The following is an 18,285-nucleotide window of genomic DNA, read 5'->3' as shown; positions in this document are numbered from 1 at the left end:
AGGAGCCCCGCTTCGCTCCAAGGACTTGTGCGTAATTTTTTTATAATCGCTAAATATATATGTACAGCTATATTCACACTTTATACCGCTCACCCGGCTCTGCGCCGCCCGGCACGCCTGTGTGCCCCTAATGGCGGCCATTCCGACGCTCCCTCACACCGTTAGTTAGCCGTTAGCCGCTCCGGCTAAAACGTTAGCGGCACCCAAAACCGTCGAGACCGCCCAGATGGCGGAGAACTTGCTCTTCCAACACAACCGCTTGACGACACTTTCTGTCCTTAACTTGCGAGCTGCAGTTACCGACACGAGTTTTACACAGTCTTACCCTCCCGCACAGCTCAACCGCCGCCACCGCCGAGCAAAACCCCAAGCTAGCTAGCTTCTAGTGTTAGCGTTAGCTAGCGAGCTAGCACTAGCTAACGCTAACACTTCTTTAGCCACCGGGCCACATGTGTCGGTTGCTTTTATCTTTAGCCTTTTCCCGTGACGTTCAACGTGTGTGTATTCTTAAAAGTAAGACCTATTTTCAATAGTTATTGCGGTTCAGATACCTTGAGGTGCAGTCCACCGCGCTGGCTGAGGGAGGAACCATGCGCTACTATGCCGGGGGTGGGGGTGGGGTGGGGTGGGGGCGTGACACGCCACAGACCCCAACTTGATGACCGTGAGTAGCGTGGGCGTACCAAACCTGTGCGTGTATCTTGCGTATTGTTCTTCATTTTCAGACGTATTTACATCAGTTTTGTTCATGTCTTATTAATCATTGAGAAAGTATTTTGAGTATTTTAAAATTATAAAATTACTCCACTCTAAAGTACTTTGCTACAAACTACGTTTGAAAAATCAGCCCCGTCAAGCACCAATTACAAAATACTCAAGTAATTGAAATAAAGATTTCAAATACAACAGAAATGCTGCCCATCTCTGCTGCTATGTAGCACATGGCCACCTAGTGTGGGTGTCTTCAGTCAGAACGTCACAAAGAATCAAAAATTATCTGTCATATTGGCAACTTGGGTAACTCTTCTCTCTCTCTCTTCTCTCTCTCTCCTGTACTTAAACTCTGACATTGTATTGTCGCCATGTAAAAAACAATTGTACGTGATAAAAAAATGAATAAATAAAAAATGTTGAAAAAAAACCCCAAACTCTTCAGCGCCTCCATTTTAACAGCTATCCTTAGCAAACAGTGACCTCCTTTGGTGAATTGTGGGAAGTGCAGCCTGACAGACGTTCAATTTTAATCAGCTGTCGTAAAACCCAAAACATAACCCGATTCATTTGCAGATGATGAAACATTTATTTATTGTGTTGGACTCAAAATGCTTTCTGAGCAAAGATTTTTATTTACTCATCTCTTATTAGAACTGTGAAGAAACTCACTCGCTATTCTGGTTGAACTGCAAGAGAATCTAACCAAACTCAACCAAAGGCAATAAAGGGACTTTATTTATTTTACAAAACACTTTTTTTTTCCAAGTTAGAAACTGAGGTTAATAGGTTTGGCAATGTAGGTACAGGTCCTATCAGTCTTTGAACGTAAGTAAAAACAGTTAAAAATACTCAAAAAATCTATTAAATACATATCAGTGGATAAGTGTGTATGTTCCATTGTCTGTTAAGAGTACATGAGAAATATATTTCAAGTTCAAGTACTTTATTTGTCACGTGCACAGTACTGTACATAATCTGTACATAAAATTTCGATATTATGCACAGAATTTTCACTGAACCTTTGAAGCTTAATTTCTCCAGTTTGGTTCCTTTACTACTATGACTACCGGATGTAGTTTGTGTCATAAAGCAAACGTTTCATGACCCTGAAAAAGACCGTAACATCGCAAATCGTATTGTAAAACTTCGAACACCAACAGATTTACTCTGAGGTTTCTGCAGAGGTTCTATTTTCATTTATGACCACTGAGCAACTTAACATGGCGTGCCTCACGCACATAGAAACAAGACCGATAATATGAAAACAAAAACAAAACCCAAATGTCTTTGGTTCCAGTTGAATACTGCCACTGGGAAAAACTGAAAGTGCACGCATCTAGGATACATTAATAGAAAGTGCAACGTGTAATGATAACATAATATTATTATAATACAATGCATATAAATATTCCAGGCAGGAATCTTAGGCAGTTAAAATGACAGTTTGACATCTTGAATTATAACTGGTCACAGTAAGGAAAATAATTATGTACATTTGTCCATCAGTTGCCCTGCTATAGCATGTTAGCATCATTAAAGCAGCTTATCGAAAACAAAACAAACTACTAAAGGAGATCATGGAGTTGCACTTTTGCACAGGGAGTGGCTCTCTTAAAACTGTCCTGTCATCCCTTCCCATACATCTCCCTGGGCCTGATGCACAGTATATTTTCCAAACAAGAAAGATTCTATCAAAAATATGTATAAAAACACACTTTAACTGCATCTACCTCCATCAACAGAAATCTGGGTCTATGCTCAGTGACTGCAAACTCATTGATTGAGTCGAACGTATGCACTTCTGCAAACACACAAGAGTAAGGTTCAATCCCACCAAGCTCCCAAATAATACGAGTCACTTTGAGATTCAAGGGAGTAAAATGAGGTTGTTCCAACATTGCTCTTATTTATCATTTTATTCCCTACTGGGGCCATTCATAAAATATATGTGCACAGGGTATTGTGATGCATTTTGGATAAATCCACCCTCTATCAGGAAAGTACAGTGGTCCCTTGGACTAACTGTATCTATGCCCACCAGATATGTCACATTTTGTGTGTTTGTTCTTGAGATATGCGATGAACAATTTGCTGATATTGTCAAGTTTTCCAAAAAAATAACATTTTCATACTGGGTAGGAAAAACGGCTCAGTTTGTGAAAAATTACTGTAAACAATAGTTTACCTTTTCATTTCTTCTGACTGCCCCGATTGGCTGCAGACCCCAAATATCGCATCACATGACCTCTATTTCCCTGTGAATGATGTCCTCATGCCGACACAGGCTAAGGCTGTGGACACAAACTCTACTGCATGTTCAAGACGGCAATCTTGGCTTCATTTTCCTCTCATCGACTGAGAACACAGGTCCATGGGGTATAAAGGTGGTCCCAGCAGCCTTTAAGGAGTTGCATAGGGGCCCTAAAAAAGGGCCATTTCAAGATTTCATTTTTCTTTTCACACAGGAATAGCTCTGGTCATGGCATGATGGGAATCCTGATAAGTTTAAATTTGCCCATTGTTCGCAAATACCTCTACAAAATGGTTTGGATTTATACTTTTGTCTTTTCCAAACTTCCTAAATTTGTGAATCTGTTGGGAGTGTTGGAGTGGTGCATCTAAGCTTTCTCCCGCCATCTAGTGCCATCAGTCCTCTATCCAAGCTGTGTGGAGACTTTAACTCCTTCTCTATTCCACTTTCCAGATGGCGATCTTGCCGTCGTGCTTGGCGGCTCCGCTGAGGACGTACCGATCCTCAGCGGAGCAAAGTGCGGTGACTCTGTCGCTGTGGCCATGGAGCTCCTTCAACACCAGGTGGCCCTCCATGTCCAATATGTATATCTTCCCTTTGCCAGAGCTACGGCCTAAACCACCCACCCAGACCTAAAGAGAGATGGAGGAAGATTTAAAGAGAAGTGATACTTGGCTAATTTTTTTTAAGGCCTGATTCAAAGCCTCAAATAAATGTAATTTTTAAGTGTGTGTGTGTGTGTGTGTGTGTGTGTGTGTGTGTGTGTGTGTGTGTGTGTGCATGTGTAAACACTTACCTGATTTTTAACTCGAATCATGCAGTAACACCCGGTGCAATCCTGTAGCACCACACGCTGGTACGGTTTGCTAGTGTCTGTTAAATGCCATACACACACCTCCCCGGAGTCTACACTCACACTCCACAGCTCCTCTATCTGACACACACACACACACACACACACACACACACACACACACACATATGAGTATACACATGTAAATACAGCGAGACCAGAACATAATGTTGCACACACTGTACAGAAGAGACAAAGGCAGGGAGACACACTAAGAAACAACAGAGCAAAGCTGAAAATCTGTTTGTGTTTGTCTGTGTGCATGCCTGCATGTGTGTAGTACCTCAGGTAAAAGCAGTAAAGAGCTGAACAAAGTTGTCGATCCTTTATGTTGCTCTAGGAGACTCAGACGATTTTTCAGTGAGCCATTCCTCCATACCTCCATTATACTGTCCCTGGAACCTAGAGAGAGAAAGAGAAGGAGAAGGAGAGAGAGTAGGAGAGAGAAAGAGGGGGAGGGAGAGAGCGGTATTCACTTTGATCCCCCTGTTTCCCAGCACACCCATGCCACCCACAGAATCTTCTTTTTTCATCCAAGTACAACAGATGCACAGGAGTTTGCAGTGGACACAAACGGATTCATACATCGACAGAAAACCCACACACTGTGCGAGTTTGTGTGCGAGTGTATCGGTCAGTGTGTGTGTGTGTGTGTGTGTGTGTGTGTGTGTGTGTGTGTGTGTGTGTGTGTGTGTGTGTGTGTGTGTGTGTGTGTGTACTTACAGCACCACAGGGTTCCATTGTAGTTGCTGACAGACAGCAAACGGCCACAAGACAGACGGAACTGCTTCTTTACCTTAGTGGGAGAAAATGGTTTGACATAAATTCAAAAAAATCCACCAAAAATGTCCTTGTAGTACGACAAACTGACTATCGAATATATATACACACACACACACACATAGATATATATATAGATAGATAGATAGATAGATAGATAGACATATATACATACATACATATATAGATAGATAGACAGATATATTATATAGATAGGTAGGTAGGTAGGTAGATAGATAGATAGATAGATAGATAGATAGATAGATAGATAGATAGATAGATAGATAGATAGATAGATAGATAGATAGATAGATAGATAGATAGATAGATAGATAGATAGATAAATAGATAGCTATAGATAGATATATAGATATAGATATATAGATGCGGACAAAAGCTCAAAAGTGAAACAGGGATATTCAAACACCCTGAATCCAAGCTCTAAAACGAGACAGGGGCTAAAAATAAACAAATACATTTTCTTTCAATCAATTTTTTATCAATGACATTGAAACATGACTTACAAAATCCATTTTAGCATGTAAAAGCTAGCCAGCTCTGCAGAAAGCGGTACATTGTCATTTCAAAGAAATCTTAAGGCATTTCAGCATAACTGAAGAGAGAGAAGAGAAAAAGGAAGGACTGCAGGAGATTTGTTGTTTTCACAGACTAAAATCTAAAGAACGTCCTTTCAGAGTGGAAAACCCTCCATTATTTACTTTGTCGTTGAATATTTTTACCCAAGACTGTCCAGTACAGCAGTATTGCCACTGCCCCCCATGTGTTTAAATAATGGAGGTGTGGGTTTTAGACTGACCTGCAACGTGGCTACGTCCCACACCATGACGGTTCCCTCTGCACTACAGGAATACGCCACCTTATGGCTGAAGAAAGCATGTTTTTTGGTTATTTTATCCATGATAATAATAATGAAATATACTTGTTATATTGCACTCAGCAAAAATACTGCTACAAAGTGTTTTACAAAACAAAACAAATACAATGGCGAACAGCTAAAATCGTAAAATGAGGACAAAATGTGGAAGTAGTTAGCACAAGTTCATCAGTCGTAGTCCTCCGATGAGCAGTTTGTAAGACAAGGACACACTAATGGCCGGAGCACTACACTTTTTTTCCCCTCCTTTTTCTTTTTTGAATTTTCCCCTTTTTCTCCCCAATTGTATCCCGCCAATTACCCCACTCTTCCAAGCCTTTCCAGTCGCTGCTCCACCCCCTCTGCCGATCCAGGGTGGGCTGCAGACTACCACATGCCTCCTCCAATACATGTGGAGTCGCCAGCCGCTTCTTATCGCCTGACAGTGAGGAATTTCGCCAGGGGGACGTAGCGCGTGGGAGGATCACCCTATTCCCCCCAGGTGCCCCGACCGACCAGAGGAGACGCTAGTGCAGCAACCAGGATACATACCCACATCCGGCTTCCCACCCGCAAACACAGCCAAATGTGTCTGTAGGGACACCCGACCAAGCCGGAGGTAACAGAGCCTTACATTTTTAATCGCAGCGTTGTTTGTTATACTCCCTGTGTTCTCTGTGGTATGTTTTTTCTCTTTCAGTGTTCTCTGAATCACTGCTAAATAACTGACTGATCGACTGTATGAGCTTTCAGTGACCTCGGACATAATGTGTGTATGTGTTGTGTGTTACCTATATTTATCCTTGCCCAGGGCCAGTCCGGTGACCTCAGCCCTGTGCTCGGTCAGCTGTCTGTTACAGACCATGGACATCATGCAGATGATGTAAATGACTGAATCCTCAGAGCCCATCCACACCTGGTCCTTATCGACCCCCAGCATACAGTTCTGAAGGGGAAGATGGAGAGGAAGGTGAATAGACTCATGGGAGAGACAAGACAGACAAACTGACACAGAGAAAAGCATGTGGAGAGACTGAAGACTTTGAGACACACATAGAAAGATGAGGAAAACTCATCGTCTCTATCTTGTTGCTTGACGAACACCGTCTTCCAGCCTTCATGCCAACTAAGCATGCTGAAAGGAATTTGGCGAATCTAAACAAATAAAAACACTGGGCTCGGAGTTTAGTCAGTCGATATGGTGGGCTTTCAAAACTATTTAACAAGAAATATTCTCCTGCAAGATGACTAAGGATAGTTAATATACTAAATTTCTGATATCAACTAGCAGTTGTATTTAAATGTTCCTACTACTACTACTACTACTTTAGGCTGCTCCCGTTAGGGGTCACCACAGCAGATCATCCGTTTCCATCTCTTCCTGTCCTCTGCATCTTCCTCTGTCACATCAGCCACCCGCATGTCCTCTCTCACCATATCCATAAACCTCCTCTTTCGCCTTCCTCTTCTCCTCTTCCCTGGCAGCTCCATATTCAGCATCCTTCTCCCAATATACCCAGCATCTTTCCTCCACACATGTCCAAACCATCTCAGTCTTGCCTCTCTTGCTTTGTCTCCAAACCGTCCAACCTGAGCTGTCCCTCTAATACACTCGTTCCTAATCCTGTCCTTCACCACTCCCAGTGAAAATCCTAGCATCTTCAACTCTGCCACCTCCAGCTCCACCTCCTGTCTTTTCATCAGTGCCACTGTCTCCAAACCATACAACATAGCTGGTCTCGCTACCATCTTGTAAACCTTCCCTTTAACTCTTGCTGGTACCCTTCTGTTGCAAATCACTCCTGACACTCTTCTCCACCCACTCCACCCTGCCTGCACTCTCTTCTTCACCTCTCCTCTGCACTCCCCGTTACTTTGGACAGCTGACCCCAACTATCTAAACTCATCCACCTTCGTCACCTCTACTCTTTGCATCCCCACCATTCCACTGTCCTCCCTCTCATTCACGCATATGTATTCCGTCTTGCTCCTACTGACTTTCATTCTTCTTCTCTCCGGTGCATACCTCCACCTCTCCAGGCTCTCCTCAACCTGCACCCTACTCTCGCTACAAACACAGTGTCATCTGCAAACATCATAGTCCACGGAGACTCCTGCCTGATCTCGTCCGTCAACCTGTCCATCACCATTGCAAACAAGAAAGGGCTCGGAGCCGATCCTTGATGTAATCCCACCTCCACATTGAACCCATCTGTCATTCCAACCGCACACCTCGCCACTGTCACACTTCCCTCATACATATATATCCTGCACCACTCCTACATACTTCTCTGCAACTCACGACTTCCTCATACAATACCAATGTTCCTACTAACGCAACAGAAAATGAGGTTACTGACCAAGCAGAATGGACTAATGGGCACATGACTGCATGTTTAATAGCCTCTTTTCTATAAAGTCTATGTTTGTAAATGGTAAGGGATATATTTAATAACTTCTAACATATCTCAAATGTCGATGGTGTTCTTAGGTGACGAGGGAAACCATCTGTTACCACAAAAGAACCATTTTCCTTGGACTTCCCGGCTAAAGAATAGAACGGGGCAGCAGAAAGTGTTAATACTGCCATGAAAGCAAATGCTTTTGATAACAATTCCCTCCCAATGACCCAACAAGAAAGCAATGTCAGCTTCTTCTATATTTCCTTTTTGGGGGGGGGGGGGGGGCTATTGTCTGCAATACTTCCTCCTTTCACTAGGTGGTAGCATTGTTTTAAGAACCAACTTCACACACGTGTACGCACACACACGATTACATCAGTCTGTCTGTTTAGCTAACTTTTTTTCCTATTGGAAAATAAAACAAACAGTGATTTTCAAAATTTTCCATTGAAAACAAAATCTCAACAAAAAACAGCGTAACAGCTGTCAAATAAGCCCCGGGGTAAAATAATGCATAGGATATTTCGACTGCAGAATTTCACTATTGCTTTTTTTTTCCTACGTGAAGTCGTTTGGTGTTATGGGCTGAGACCGAAAATGCTCGAACTGTCCGTCCCACATCTCGTCCAGCTACAACTAAATGCATCTTGCGGCGCACCAAATCACTCCCGCACCTCCGAGTCATCACTTTGACCGCTCCATGTGTGACCCAGATGTGGCCACACAGATAAGTTGATTTTATATTTGCTTTTAATGTTATCGTTATTGTGACCAACTTACGGTTTGAGGAGCAAATTTATTTTCCCATGTATGAGACTCCAGTGAAACTGAAAGTAAAAGTGTCAGTAGTGCCAGCAAGCCACATAAATTCAGATGACCGGTTCACGCTCGCATACAAGACCAACTACTAGGAGTCGGCATCTTACAGTTGTAAATACTGCGGCATCCATTCCAAAAGCTTCACGCGTCGACTGGGTTTGGATCCTTACGGACTCTAAATGCTACATTCAAACTCTCCAAAAACTAAATTCAGAGCAAGTCCAACAATGGTCATGATGCTTCACTAAGAATAAGGTCTTTAATCTAGACCAGAGTCGGCCATCGCCAGTCAGTAGGTTTGTTTGTAAAGAAGAATCAGTCTCGTCTGAAGGCGGGTCCCGGGCTTTTCCTGTCAACTTGCTGTTTTAGCCAACCATCAAACTTAAAACAGGCATAGTCATTTTGGTTTCTGACCCCAAAATTACCATTGTCTCTCTCACACACACACACACACACACACACACACACACACACACACACACACACAAACCTAGTCACTGACACAGACGGAGGTTAAAGTATTTCATGTGACAGTGAATTAGTCCTCAGACACGCCTCACCAACACTTAACCTAATTCACCAACAACTGCCCCTATTTAAGTCGCAGCAAAACACCACGGTCGCAAATCTCTCCCTTCAAATCGGACTTTCGGTCGTCTTGACTTGACCTTTCAACATCTGTAGGCGTCTATTTACGAGCAAAACGTCACGGCCCCCGGGGGCCGCGAAGCCTATTCAAAACACATTGCGCTGTTTCCAAGCGATACAGTCACCGATCTAATAATAATAAGTCTTGTTTTTCTCCATTCCTTACGAGCTGGTGGTGCGCTGGAAGTCTGACGTTCCAACTGACAGCAGCGCGTCGACGCAGGAAAAACCATTAGACCGGTCACTGGAATAGACACTATGCATCTGCATTGGCGTTCTGGGAGCGTGTAGTGAATGATGAGGGATCGTTCGCTGTCACCAAGCTGCTTTGATTATCAAGAAAATATGCATGTTTGTAAGTTTTATTTACTCTCCTTACAATTTTTATTACATTACAGTCATTTAGCCGACGCTTTTATCCAAAGCGACTTACAATAAGTGCATTTAGCGTAGGAAATCAGGAGAACTACTAGTCATCAGAGGTCATAAGTGCATCTAAACAAGCATCTAAGAGCAAGACCCGTGCTAAAGTGAAAGTGCAAGAAAGAGGTTTTTTTTTTTAAATGAGTGAATACAATAAGTGCTAAGAACAAGTAACAGGGTAGTAGTTCTTCTTTTTTTTTCTCCCTAAATTGATTTCTGATTTTCTCCCAATTAAGTGGCCAATTGATCCCTATTTTAATTCAAACACCCACCCTCGTACTGCGTGCGTTCGCCAACTGCATCTCTCCGGCCGGCAGTCTCGAAGGAGACCGCCTCCCCACTTTCGTAACAAGGCGACTCCAGGCCAAACCACTGCTTTTTCCGACACACCCGGAGACGCGTTCATGTGACGAACACAAGCCGACTCCGCCCCCCTCCCGAAGACGGCGTTGCCAATTATCGCTGCTTCATCGAGGACGGCCATAGTCGGGTCTGACGAGACTGGGGCGCGAACCCCGGTCCCCAGTGGGCAACTGCGTCGACACAAAGCCGATGCTTAGACCGCTACACCGCCGCGGACTTTAGGGTAGTAGGTCTTGAAGAGGTGAGTTTTCAACTTGCGCCGAAAGATGGGCAGCGACTCCGCTGTCCTGACATCAGTGGGGAGTTCATTCCACCACTGTGGGGCCAGGACAGAAAAGAGCCGTGGCCGGATCAATCTGCAGCAGGGGCCTCTGAGCGACAGGGCAACCAGGCGTCCCGAGCCAGCAGAGCGAAGTGGTCGGGCGGGGGTGTAGGGCTTGACCGTGGCCGGGAGATAGGAAGGAGCTGTTCCTTTCACTGCCCTGTAGGCTAGCACCAGAGTCTTAAACTGGGTGCGAGCAGTTACTGGGAGCCAGTGTGGGGACATGAGAAGGGGAGTTGTGTGGGAGAACTTAGGGCAGTTGAAAACCAGCCGAGCTGCAGCTTTTTACCCGAAACGTCTGAATTTGCTTTGCTGAAATCGATGTATTAACTGTATATATTCTACCTCCCCCCCCCGTGTGTGTAACCTGTGGTTATACATTATCATTCTGCTGTTCTTCTGTAATCTGTATATTCGACACCTATTGCATGTCCGTCCACCCTGAAAGAGGGATCCCTCCTCTACTACTCTTCCGGAGGTTTCTATCATTTTTTTTCCCCTGATATGGTTTTTCTTGTGGAGATTTTTCCTCATTCAAGTTGACAATAAGGGGTGTCGTCCATCCATCCATTCATTATTTGACCCGCTTATCCTGCTCTCAGGGTTGCAGCGATGCTGGAGCCTATTCCACCAGTCACTGGGCGGCAGGCGGGGAGACACCCTGGGCAGGCTGCCAGGCCATCACAGGGCCCCCACACACACACACACACACACACACACACACACTCATACCTAGGGACAATTTAGTACGGCTGAGTCACCTGACCTACATGTCTTTGGACTGTGGGAGGAAACCGGAGCCCCCGGAGGAAACCCACGCAGACACGGGGAGAACATGCAAATTCCACACAGAGGACGACCCATTAAAGTTGGACTACCCCTGGGCTCGAACCCAGGACCTTCTTGCTGTGAGGCGACCGCGCTAACCACTGCGCCACCATGCCGGGGTGTCGTCTATTGCACTGATTGTAACGCCCTTCGGGACTACCTTGTGATTTTGAGCTACACAAGTAAACTTGACTATTTTATGTGCAAGTGTATGTGTGTATGTACAGAATGTATGCTTGCAGTGTGGGGCACGTTTTTGTTCCTTTTAAGCCAATCTTAGTGTTCCAACTTGTGATCAGCTACATCTATACGTCTGTATGAGTGTGTGTATACATCTGTCCCACTTCATATAAAATGTGCATTTGTGAGTTTAGTATGCATTTGTTTGCATGCGCACACACATTTGTGTGTATGTGTGTGTTTGAGTCTGTTCTTACCAGTCTTGCATTCCCTACTTGAAGACAGGTGTGTGTCAGGGACCAGCTTGACGCATCAAACACCATGACTTTCCCCCCACTCAGCGACACCCACAGCTGACCTGAAACAGACACACACACACACACACACACACAGACACACACAGTGGGGTTGATGTGAATCAAAAATGTACCACAGCATTGGTCAGCCGTCCCTACAGACACAACTGGCCGTGTCTGCAGGTGGGAAGCCAGATGTGGGTATGTGTCCTGGTCGCTGCACTAACGCCTCCTCTGGTCAGTCGGGGCGCCTGTTTGGGAGGGAGGGGGAGCCGGGGGGAATAGTGTGATCCTCCCATGCGCTACAACCCCCTGGCGAAACTCCTCACTGTAAGGTGAAAAGAAGCGGCTGGTGACTCCACATGTATCGGAGGAGGCATGTGGTAGTCTGCAGCCCTCCCCGGATCAGCAACCGGGATGGCTTGGAAGAGTGGGGCAATTGGCCAGGTACAATTGGGGAGAAAAAGGGGAAAAAAAACACAAAAAAGTAAAATAAAATTATCACAGCATATATGCAGTAAATTTACTCAATCACACATCACGCATTGTAAAGTGGTTTCTGAGTTGTAACCAGTATCTGAGTTGTAAAGTGGTATCTGAGCCGCTTGTGCTCATTGAGACAAAAGAGGGCATTGGGGTCCTGGTAGGTAGAGGAGCAATTCTGTCACCAGTTTCTCTGAAATATTCAAAGCAAATGATGAACTCGGGTTTTTTTTTCCCCGCCCAAGTGAATAAATACAGCATGTTGAAGGGAAAGCGAAATCCATCATATGGACATCTGTTGTGGCTCCACCCTCCCGGACCTAACGGTCCTATTTCCACTAACGTGTCCGTCACCATTTAAAAACACCACCGGAGACAAAAAAATGAAAGTAACATCCTGTATTTCAAAGACAAAGACCGTGTGTGTGTGTGTGTGTCTGTGTGAGTGAGAGAGAGAGAGAGAGAGAGAGCGAGGGGGGGGGGGGAGTGAGCGCTGCAGCCAAGGGGGACAAGAGGGGAGGGGGCAGTTGAAGGTAGGACAGAGGAAAGGAAAAGCCAGAGGAGAGGGAAGGAGGGGGAGAGGAAGAAGGAAAGAGTGAGTAAGAGGGAGGAGGATGGGACATAGGTATGAGGGAGCAGGAAGAGAGGGACTGGACAGAAAGAGGAGATTCAGAAGGACGAGGAGCAGAGGGGGGGAGCTGGCTTTGTGCCAAGGACAATTCTGTGACCTACATTGAGATGAGACGAGAGAGAGAGAGAGAGAGAGAGAGAGAGAGAGAGAGAGAGAGAGAGAGAAAGAGAGAGAGAGAGATGAATAGGAATACTTGTTCTTTGGACTAACTCAAGAGCTGATTCTCACACAAGAACTGGCCAGTATTACGTGTGTGTGTGTGTGTGTGTGTGTGTGTGTGTGTGTGTGTGTGTGTGTGTGTGTGTGTGTGTGTGTGTGTGTGTATGTGTGTGTGTGTGTGTGTGTGTGCGTCCACTCTGACTGTCATGAGTCAGCCTGCCACCAACCAGACTTCTAACTGGTCGCAGATGGTCTCTCCAAGAACATTGTGGCTGCGCACCATTTCAAAATGTTGCTCCCTCTCATCATTTCCTGTGACATGCCATCCATCTTTCTCTAAATGGTACTTGCTCTCTCAGTGCCATGTCCTTTTCTATGTGCTTTCAAATGATGTTATATATATATATATATATATATATATATATATATATATACACACACACACACACACACACACACACACGCGCCTTCACCCGAAACGAGTAAAACACAAGTTAAAACAAAGACAGTGATTCACTATCTCCATATTCAAATGTGAGGCTGCACCCTAGATGGCGACACTATTTGGTGCTCTATAGCGCCCCTTGGCCAGATTTTCTGTTGTTCGGTGGCACAGCGTAGCTGAGACGGCCGCAGAAGAATCCTGTGGCTTTTTGCCAGAACTGCTGCCGAGTTGACAAACAGTGCTGCCGGTTGCCGGAACCGCTGCCAAGTTGACTGAGCATAGCCGCCATGGTTTACCCTTTCCGGGTACTGACAGCTGGGTAGACCGTGCCCGGGGATTTGAATTCAGAGTTACCTTCCCCTAGCCTTTGCCTAGAGAGGCATCAACCCACAAGGCAGCAGGTGGATTTGAAATCAGAGTTCCCTTCTCCTATCCCAGTGTGCTGGCTGGACTGGGCACCATGGTAAGTACCCTACAGGCATGCAGGAGGACCAGCTCTATCAGTAGGGACATCGTCCTTAGCCAAAGGGCCCTTGCTGAGGTAAGGTGCAACCCCTCTACAGCCTGCGGTTGCAGTTTAGCATCTTACCCAGGACAACCGAAATAATGCCACAGTGCCCGCAAATCCGGACACAGAGACGGTGCAGTCAACTAAATCCAGACATGTCTCTCATACCTTCAGTTTCACCGTTTCATTGTCAACAGATCAAAAACGGATCCAGACCGATTGTGGGAATTCATGTCAAACTGTTAAGTGGGTCCCCCCCTCCCCTTTTCTCCCCGATTGTACCTGGCCAATCAGCTGTCCCGGTTGCTGCTCCACCCCTCTGCCGATCCAGGGAGGGCTGCAGACTACCACGTCTCCTCCGATACATGTGGGGTCGCCAGCCACTTCTTTTCACCGGACAGTGAGGAGTTTCACCAGGGGGACGTAGCACGTGGGAGGATCATGCTATTCCCCCTCCCCCCGAACAGGCGCCCCGACCAACCAGAGGAGGCGCTCGTGCAGCGACCAGGACACATACCCACATCCACCATCCCACACGCAGACACGGCCAATTGTGTCTATAGGGACGCCCGACCAAGCCGCAGGCAACACGGGGATTCAAACCGAAGATCCCTGTGTTGGTAGGCAATGGAATAGACCGCTACGCTACCCGGACGCCTTTAAGTGGGTTTTCTGACTGCTCGATGGAGAGACTTAACCTCAGCATGTCATGCTAAAAAATCTGCATCTTTTCCTCGATAGGAGGATTCTGAATACCATCTTCCCCTCGCTCCGAATTGGAGGCAGGGTTAAGTGCGGCAAGAGGGGCAAAAGCCTGATATTTCTGGAAAGGAAGAAAAATCTGGAACGATGATTAACACTGAGCTCTTTAATCGACAGCTACCACTCAGCTGTCTATGAGGAAACCACTCAACCAACACACCCACACCCACATTACTCAGTCACCAGCAACTCTCCAGTTGCGTGACCCTGCAACTGTGATGCGAGACTGAGCTTAAAAGAATAGCATGCACTGTGCAAACACATTGTGCAAAAAAGTCGTCCCAGAGTGAAGAGGTTTATTTTTTTCTAAAAGGAATTCAGCTTGTTTTACTCATGTGTGGTTTTTATTTGTTTTTTACTAGTCACAGTGATTCTGTCAGTGCACTCCGGCTTTGTCTACCAACAAAGGAAGGCATGAGACAAAGCAGGAAATGGCGTGGCGTTAATGTCTTTTACACCAGTTTAAAAACATGCGTGTGTGTGTGTGTGTGTGTTCAGTGAGCGAAATAGCAACGAGTGAGAAGTGACGATATGAGACAAAGGTCAACGGAGCGAGTGTGTCTCGCCGTGTGAGCGTGTTGGCGTTTGTCCATCTGCCCTCCGTGTCGGTGTGCATGGGTGTTGTGATGTGTCAGTTTAGACCCTGTGCAGTGAAACTGCCCTGCGTCTCCCAACAGCCAGTTAGATCATAGACTCTCGGGCCAACCAATCAGAGAGCGCAACCCGACACCTGTGTCGCCACAGTGACAATAGAACACCGAGGAGGTTACTGGGTAACAGGACACACACACACACAGGAGGGACATGGGCGTTAGTTTGTTTCTGTATGAATGCGCCTGCCTGCAGATGTGCGCTGCATTTGTGTGTTCGTCTGACCGTCGAACTGTCTTTCGTTTCATGAGTATGTGTGTGCGTCTGTGTGAGGGTTACCTGGTGTGTACAGTAGCACGTCCACAGCTTGTGGAGCTGCGAGTTCAAGAGAAGGGTTGATTTTGTGTTTCAGCGTCTCCGCCGTTGTCTTGGGGACCATCATTGGCACTACAAACACACACACACACAGCATTTTAAAGTGTTGTTGAGAGACACAATTAAACTGAAGGTAATCAAAGCAGAACAACCACGCCAAAACAGCACTAAATATAGTATCTGCACTTCCTGTCTCCAAATCCAGGGTCTGATGATTCATGCTCTCGATAGCTGCGGTTACATGGACAATATTTCAGAGACTCATGCACACCTGCTCTCAGAGCACTTCTCCGAGCGGTGGCATGCATCTACACAGAACTGTTGGCTGAGGAGGCTCATCAGCAGAGGCCGCACACTACAGTTCACCTCTCCTCCTCCGTGGTTCAGCGGGATTCTAGAGACAACCCTGTCATCTCAGGATCATTGCCTTGCTCTCCATTCGGAGCTGCAAGAGCTCCTGATGAAACACGCCATTTCCAGGGTTCCCCAGGGCGAGGAAACCAAGGTATTTACTCTAGCTATTTCCTGGTCCTGAAAAAAACGGGGGGGGGGGGTGAGGCCCGTTCTTGATCCATCTCTGTTCCAACAGATTGATAATGGACAGACCGTTTCGCATGCTGACGATCAAACAGGTGCTGGAAGATGTTCACCAGGGGCAACTGGTTCACTTCCATAGACCTGAATGACGCGTATGTTCATGTCTCCATTATCCCAAACAGAGGAAATTCCTGTGTTTTTCATTCCAGGGAGTACAGTATCAATACAGCCGTCTGCCATTCAGTTACTTCCTAGCGCCATGCACTTTTTCCAGATGTGTGGAGACGGCTCTGGAGCTGTTACACAGGAAAGGGGTGAGAGTATTATTTTATCAGAGGGACATTTGGCCAACTTGACTACTGGTTTTAACGCTTACTTCCCTGACATGGAGGAGAAATCTTCCCAGCTGAATGGTATGAGAAACCTATTTCTCTTGTCTGGAGCAAACAGAAAAAAATGTCTTGCTCAATAATCCAGGGGAGAAACTCACAAGAAGTCGAATCGGCTCATCTGGTCACAACGTTTATCGAGAGAGAAACGCCGAGTGAAGAAACGTTTCTCTCTCAATAAACGTTGTGTCCAGATGAACCAATTCAAGGTCCAACAAAAGACTTTTTTTCCTGAGGGAAATGCATACATTTAATATCTCCTCCCAGATGACGACTCTCTTTGATAGAAGTTTTATTGACACAGTTTTAATGTATTGTATTGTGGCTTGGTTTGGTAACTTGACTCTGGCCAATAAAAAAACGGCTTGATAGACTCACCAAATGGGCTAGCAAGATTTCAGGGAGAAGCGAAGCCCAGCTTACTGGCCTTTATAATAGGAGGGTGTTCAGAAAGCCTACTTCCCTTCCTGAGTGCCAAGGTCACCCCCTTCAGCCAGAGTTTGAGCTGTTACCTTCAGGTCGTCGGTTGAGGATGCCCTGTATTAGGACTGAGAGATACAGGGCTTCCTTTGTCCCCACTGCCATCCAAATTGTTAAATAGTAGATAGTATGCATCTGTTGTCTGCAGTTTGCTTGTTTTCTTGGTCTGTATATTTTATATTTGAACTACTTTGGTTCTCCTTGCCCACTATGTCTTGTTGTCAATCCCGCCTTGGTGTTTTGTATGTTTTGTCTTTGTGTGAGAGTTTTTATACTGGCTGCAAACTAATTTCCCTGCGAGGGACAATAAAGATACTTGGACTTTGACTACAACTTTCTGTGAAACAGAAAAAAAGCTTCCTGTCAGTCATCAGGAAAAACTCTCATCTGACAGTGGCCATGAAGTTTGACACATCCGCTCTCACACAGTTCTGGGTGTGTGTGAAGAAGGAACACCCTGAGCTGGGAAAGAAAGCTTCGGAGCAGCTATCACCCTTTGGGTTCACATATTTGTGTGAGGCCTCCTTTTCTGCAACGGCTCTAATCAAAACAAAGCAAAGAAACAGACTGTGGCTGGAAAAGAGTTCGATCACTGCAGTTGCCTCCCTGCTGCCGAGAATGACAAGGATGCTCAGTGAGACACAAGCCCGTGTTTTGCACTAAAAGGTCAACGTAACTTAATCAAAAAGATGCAGTTCAATACAAGTATAATGCTGTCGCATGAGCCCTTAGTGTCACTGCATGACACAAAATTGGTTTGCCATGAATTTAGAGATGGAATCTAAACATTTGAAATGTAGCATTTAAGTGTTTTTCAGTTACAAAGTTGTGGTTTATGGTGAATGGACTGCATTTTTTAAAGCACTTTTCTAGTCTACCAACCACTCAAAGCACTTTGCAATCTATGCGCCTCACATTCACCCATTCACACACACATTCATACACTGATGGCGCCAACCCTCGTCCATCAGGAGCAGTTAGGGGGTTCGGTGTCTTGCTCAAGGACGGTGACTGGAGACCAGTGACCTTCCGATTACTAGATGACCCCGTTCTACCACCCTAGCCACGCCACCCCTATTTAAATCAGACTGATGGCGCTGTATTGCATGTCTTTATATAGGCTTGTTTTTTTTTTTCCTACCAAAAATGCTTTGCACTGGTCAGGGGGGTAG

The 18,285-nt window shown here is 45.6% G+C and overlaps 1 protein-coding gene across 2 annotated transcripts in view; it reads right to left on the bottom strand.

The window, feature by feature from the left end:
• Positions 1-1,291: 1,291 nt before the first annotated feature.
• Positions 1,292-18,285, bottom strand: part of dennd3a (DENN/MADD domain containing 3a) — a 40,241-nt gene continuing 23,247 nt past the window's right edge. The window contains exons 23-30 of one of the 2 annotated variants that reach the window (XM_056298264.1): positions 15,672-15,779; positions 11,715-11,815; positions 6,264-6,418; positions 5,416-5,482; positions 4,542-4,614; positions 4,102-4,220; positions 3,762-3,899; positions 1,292-3,597 (exon numbers count right to left, since the gene is read on the bottom strand). In XM_056298264.1, the coding sequence (XP_056154239.1) occupies positions 3,403-3,597; positions 3,762-3,899; positions 4,102-4,220; positions 4,542-4,614; positions 5,416-5,482; positions 6,264-6,418; positions 11,715-11,815; positions 15,672-15,779 (956 nt within the window). In that variant the 3' untranslated portion in view covers positions 1,292-3,402. Of the gene's footprint in view, positions 3,598-3,761; positions 3,900-4,101; positions 4,221-4,541; positions 4,615-5,415; positions 5,483-6,263; positions 6,419-11,714; positions 11,816-15,671; positions 15,780-18,285 lie in introns of those variants that run through there. The other variant, XR_008811922.1, reaches the window with a different exon arrangement.

This window comes from Lampris incognitus, chromosome 18 (genome assembly GCF_029633865.1).
Source record: "Lampris incognitus isolate fLamInc1 chromosome 18, fLamInc1.hap2, whole genome shotgun sequence".
NCBI classification, from domain to species: Eukaryota; Metazoa; Chordata; class Actinopteri; order Lampriformes; family Lampridae; genus Lampris; species Lampris incognitus.
Note: the sequence above shows the minus strand (reverse complement) of the source record. Positions and strands in the feature narration are given on the sequence as shown.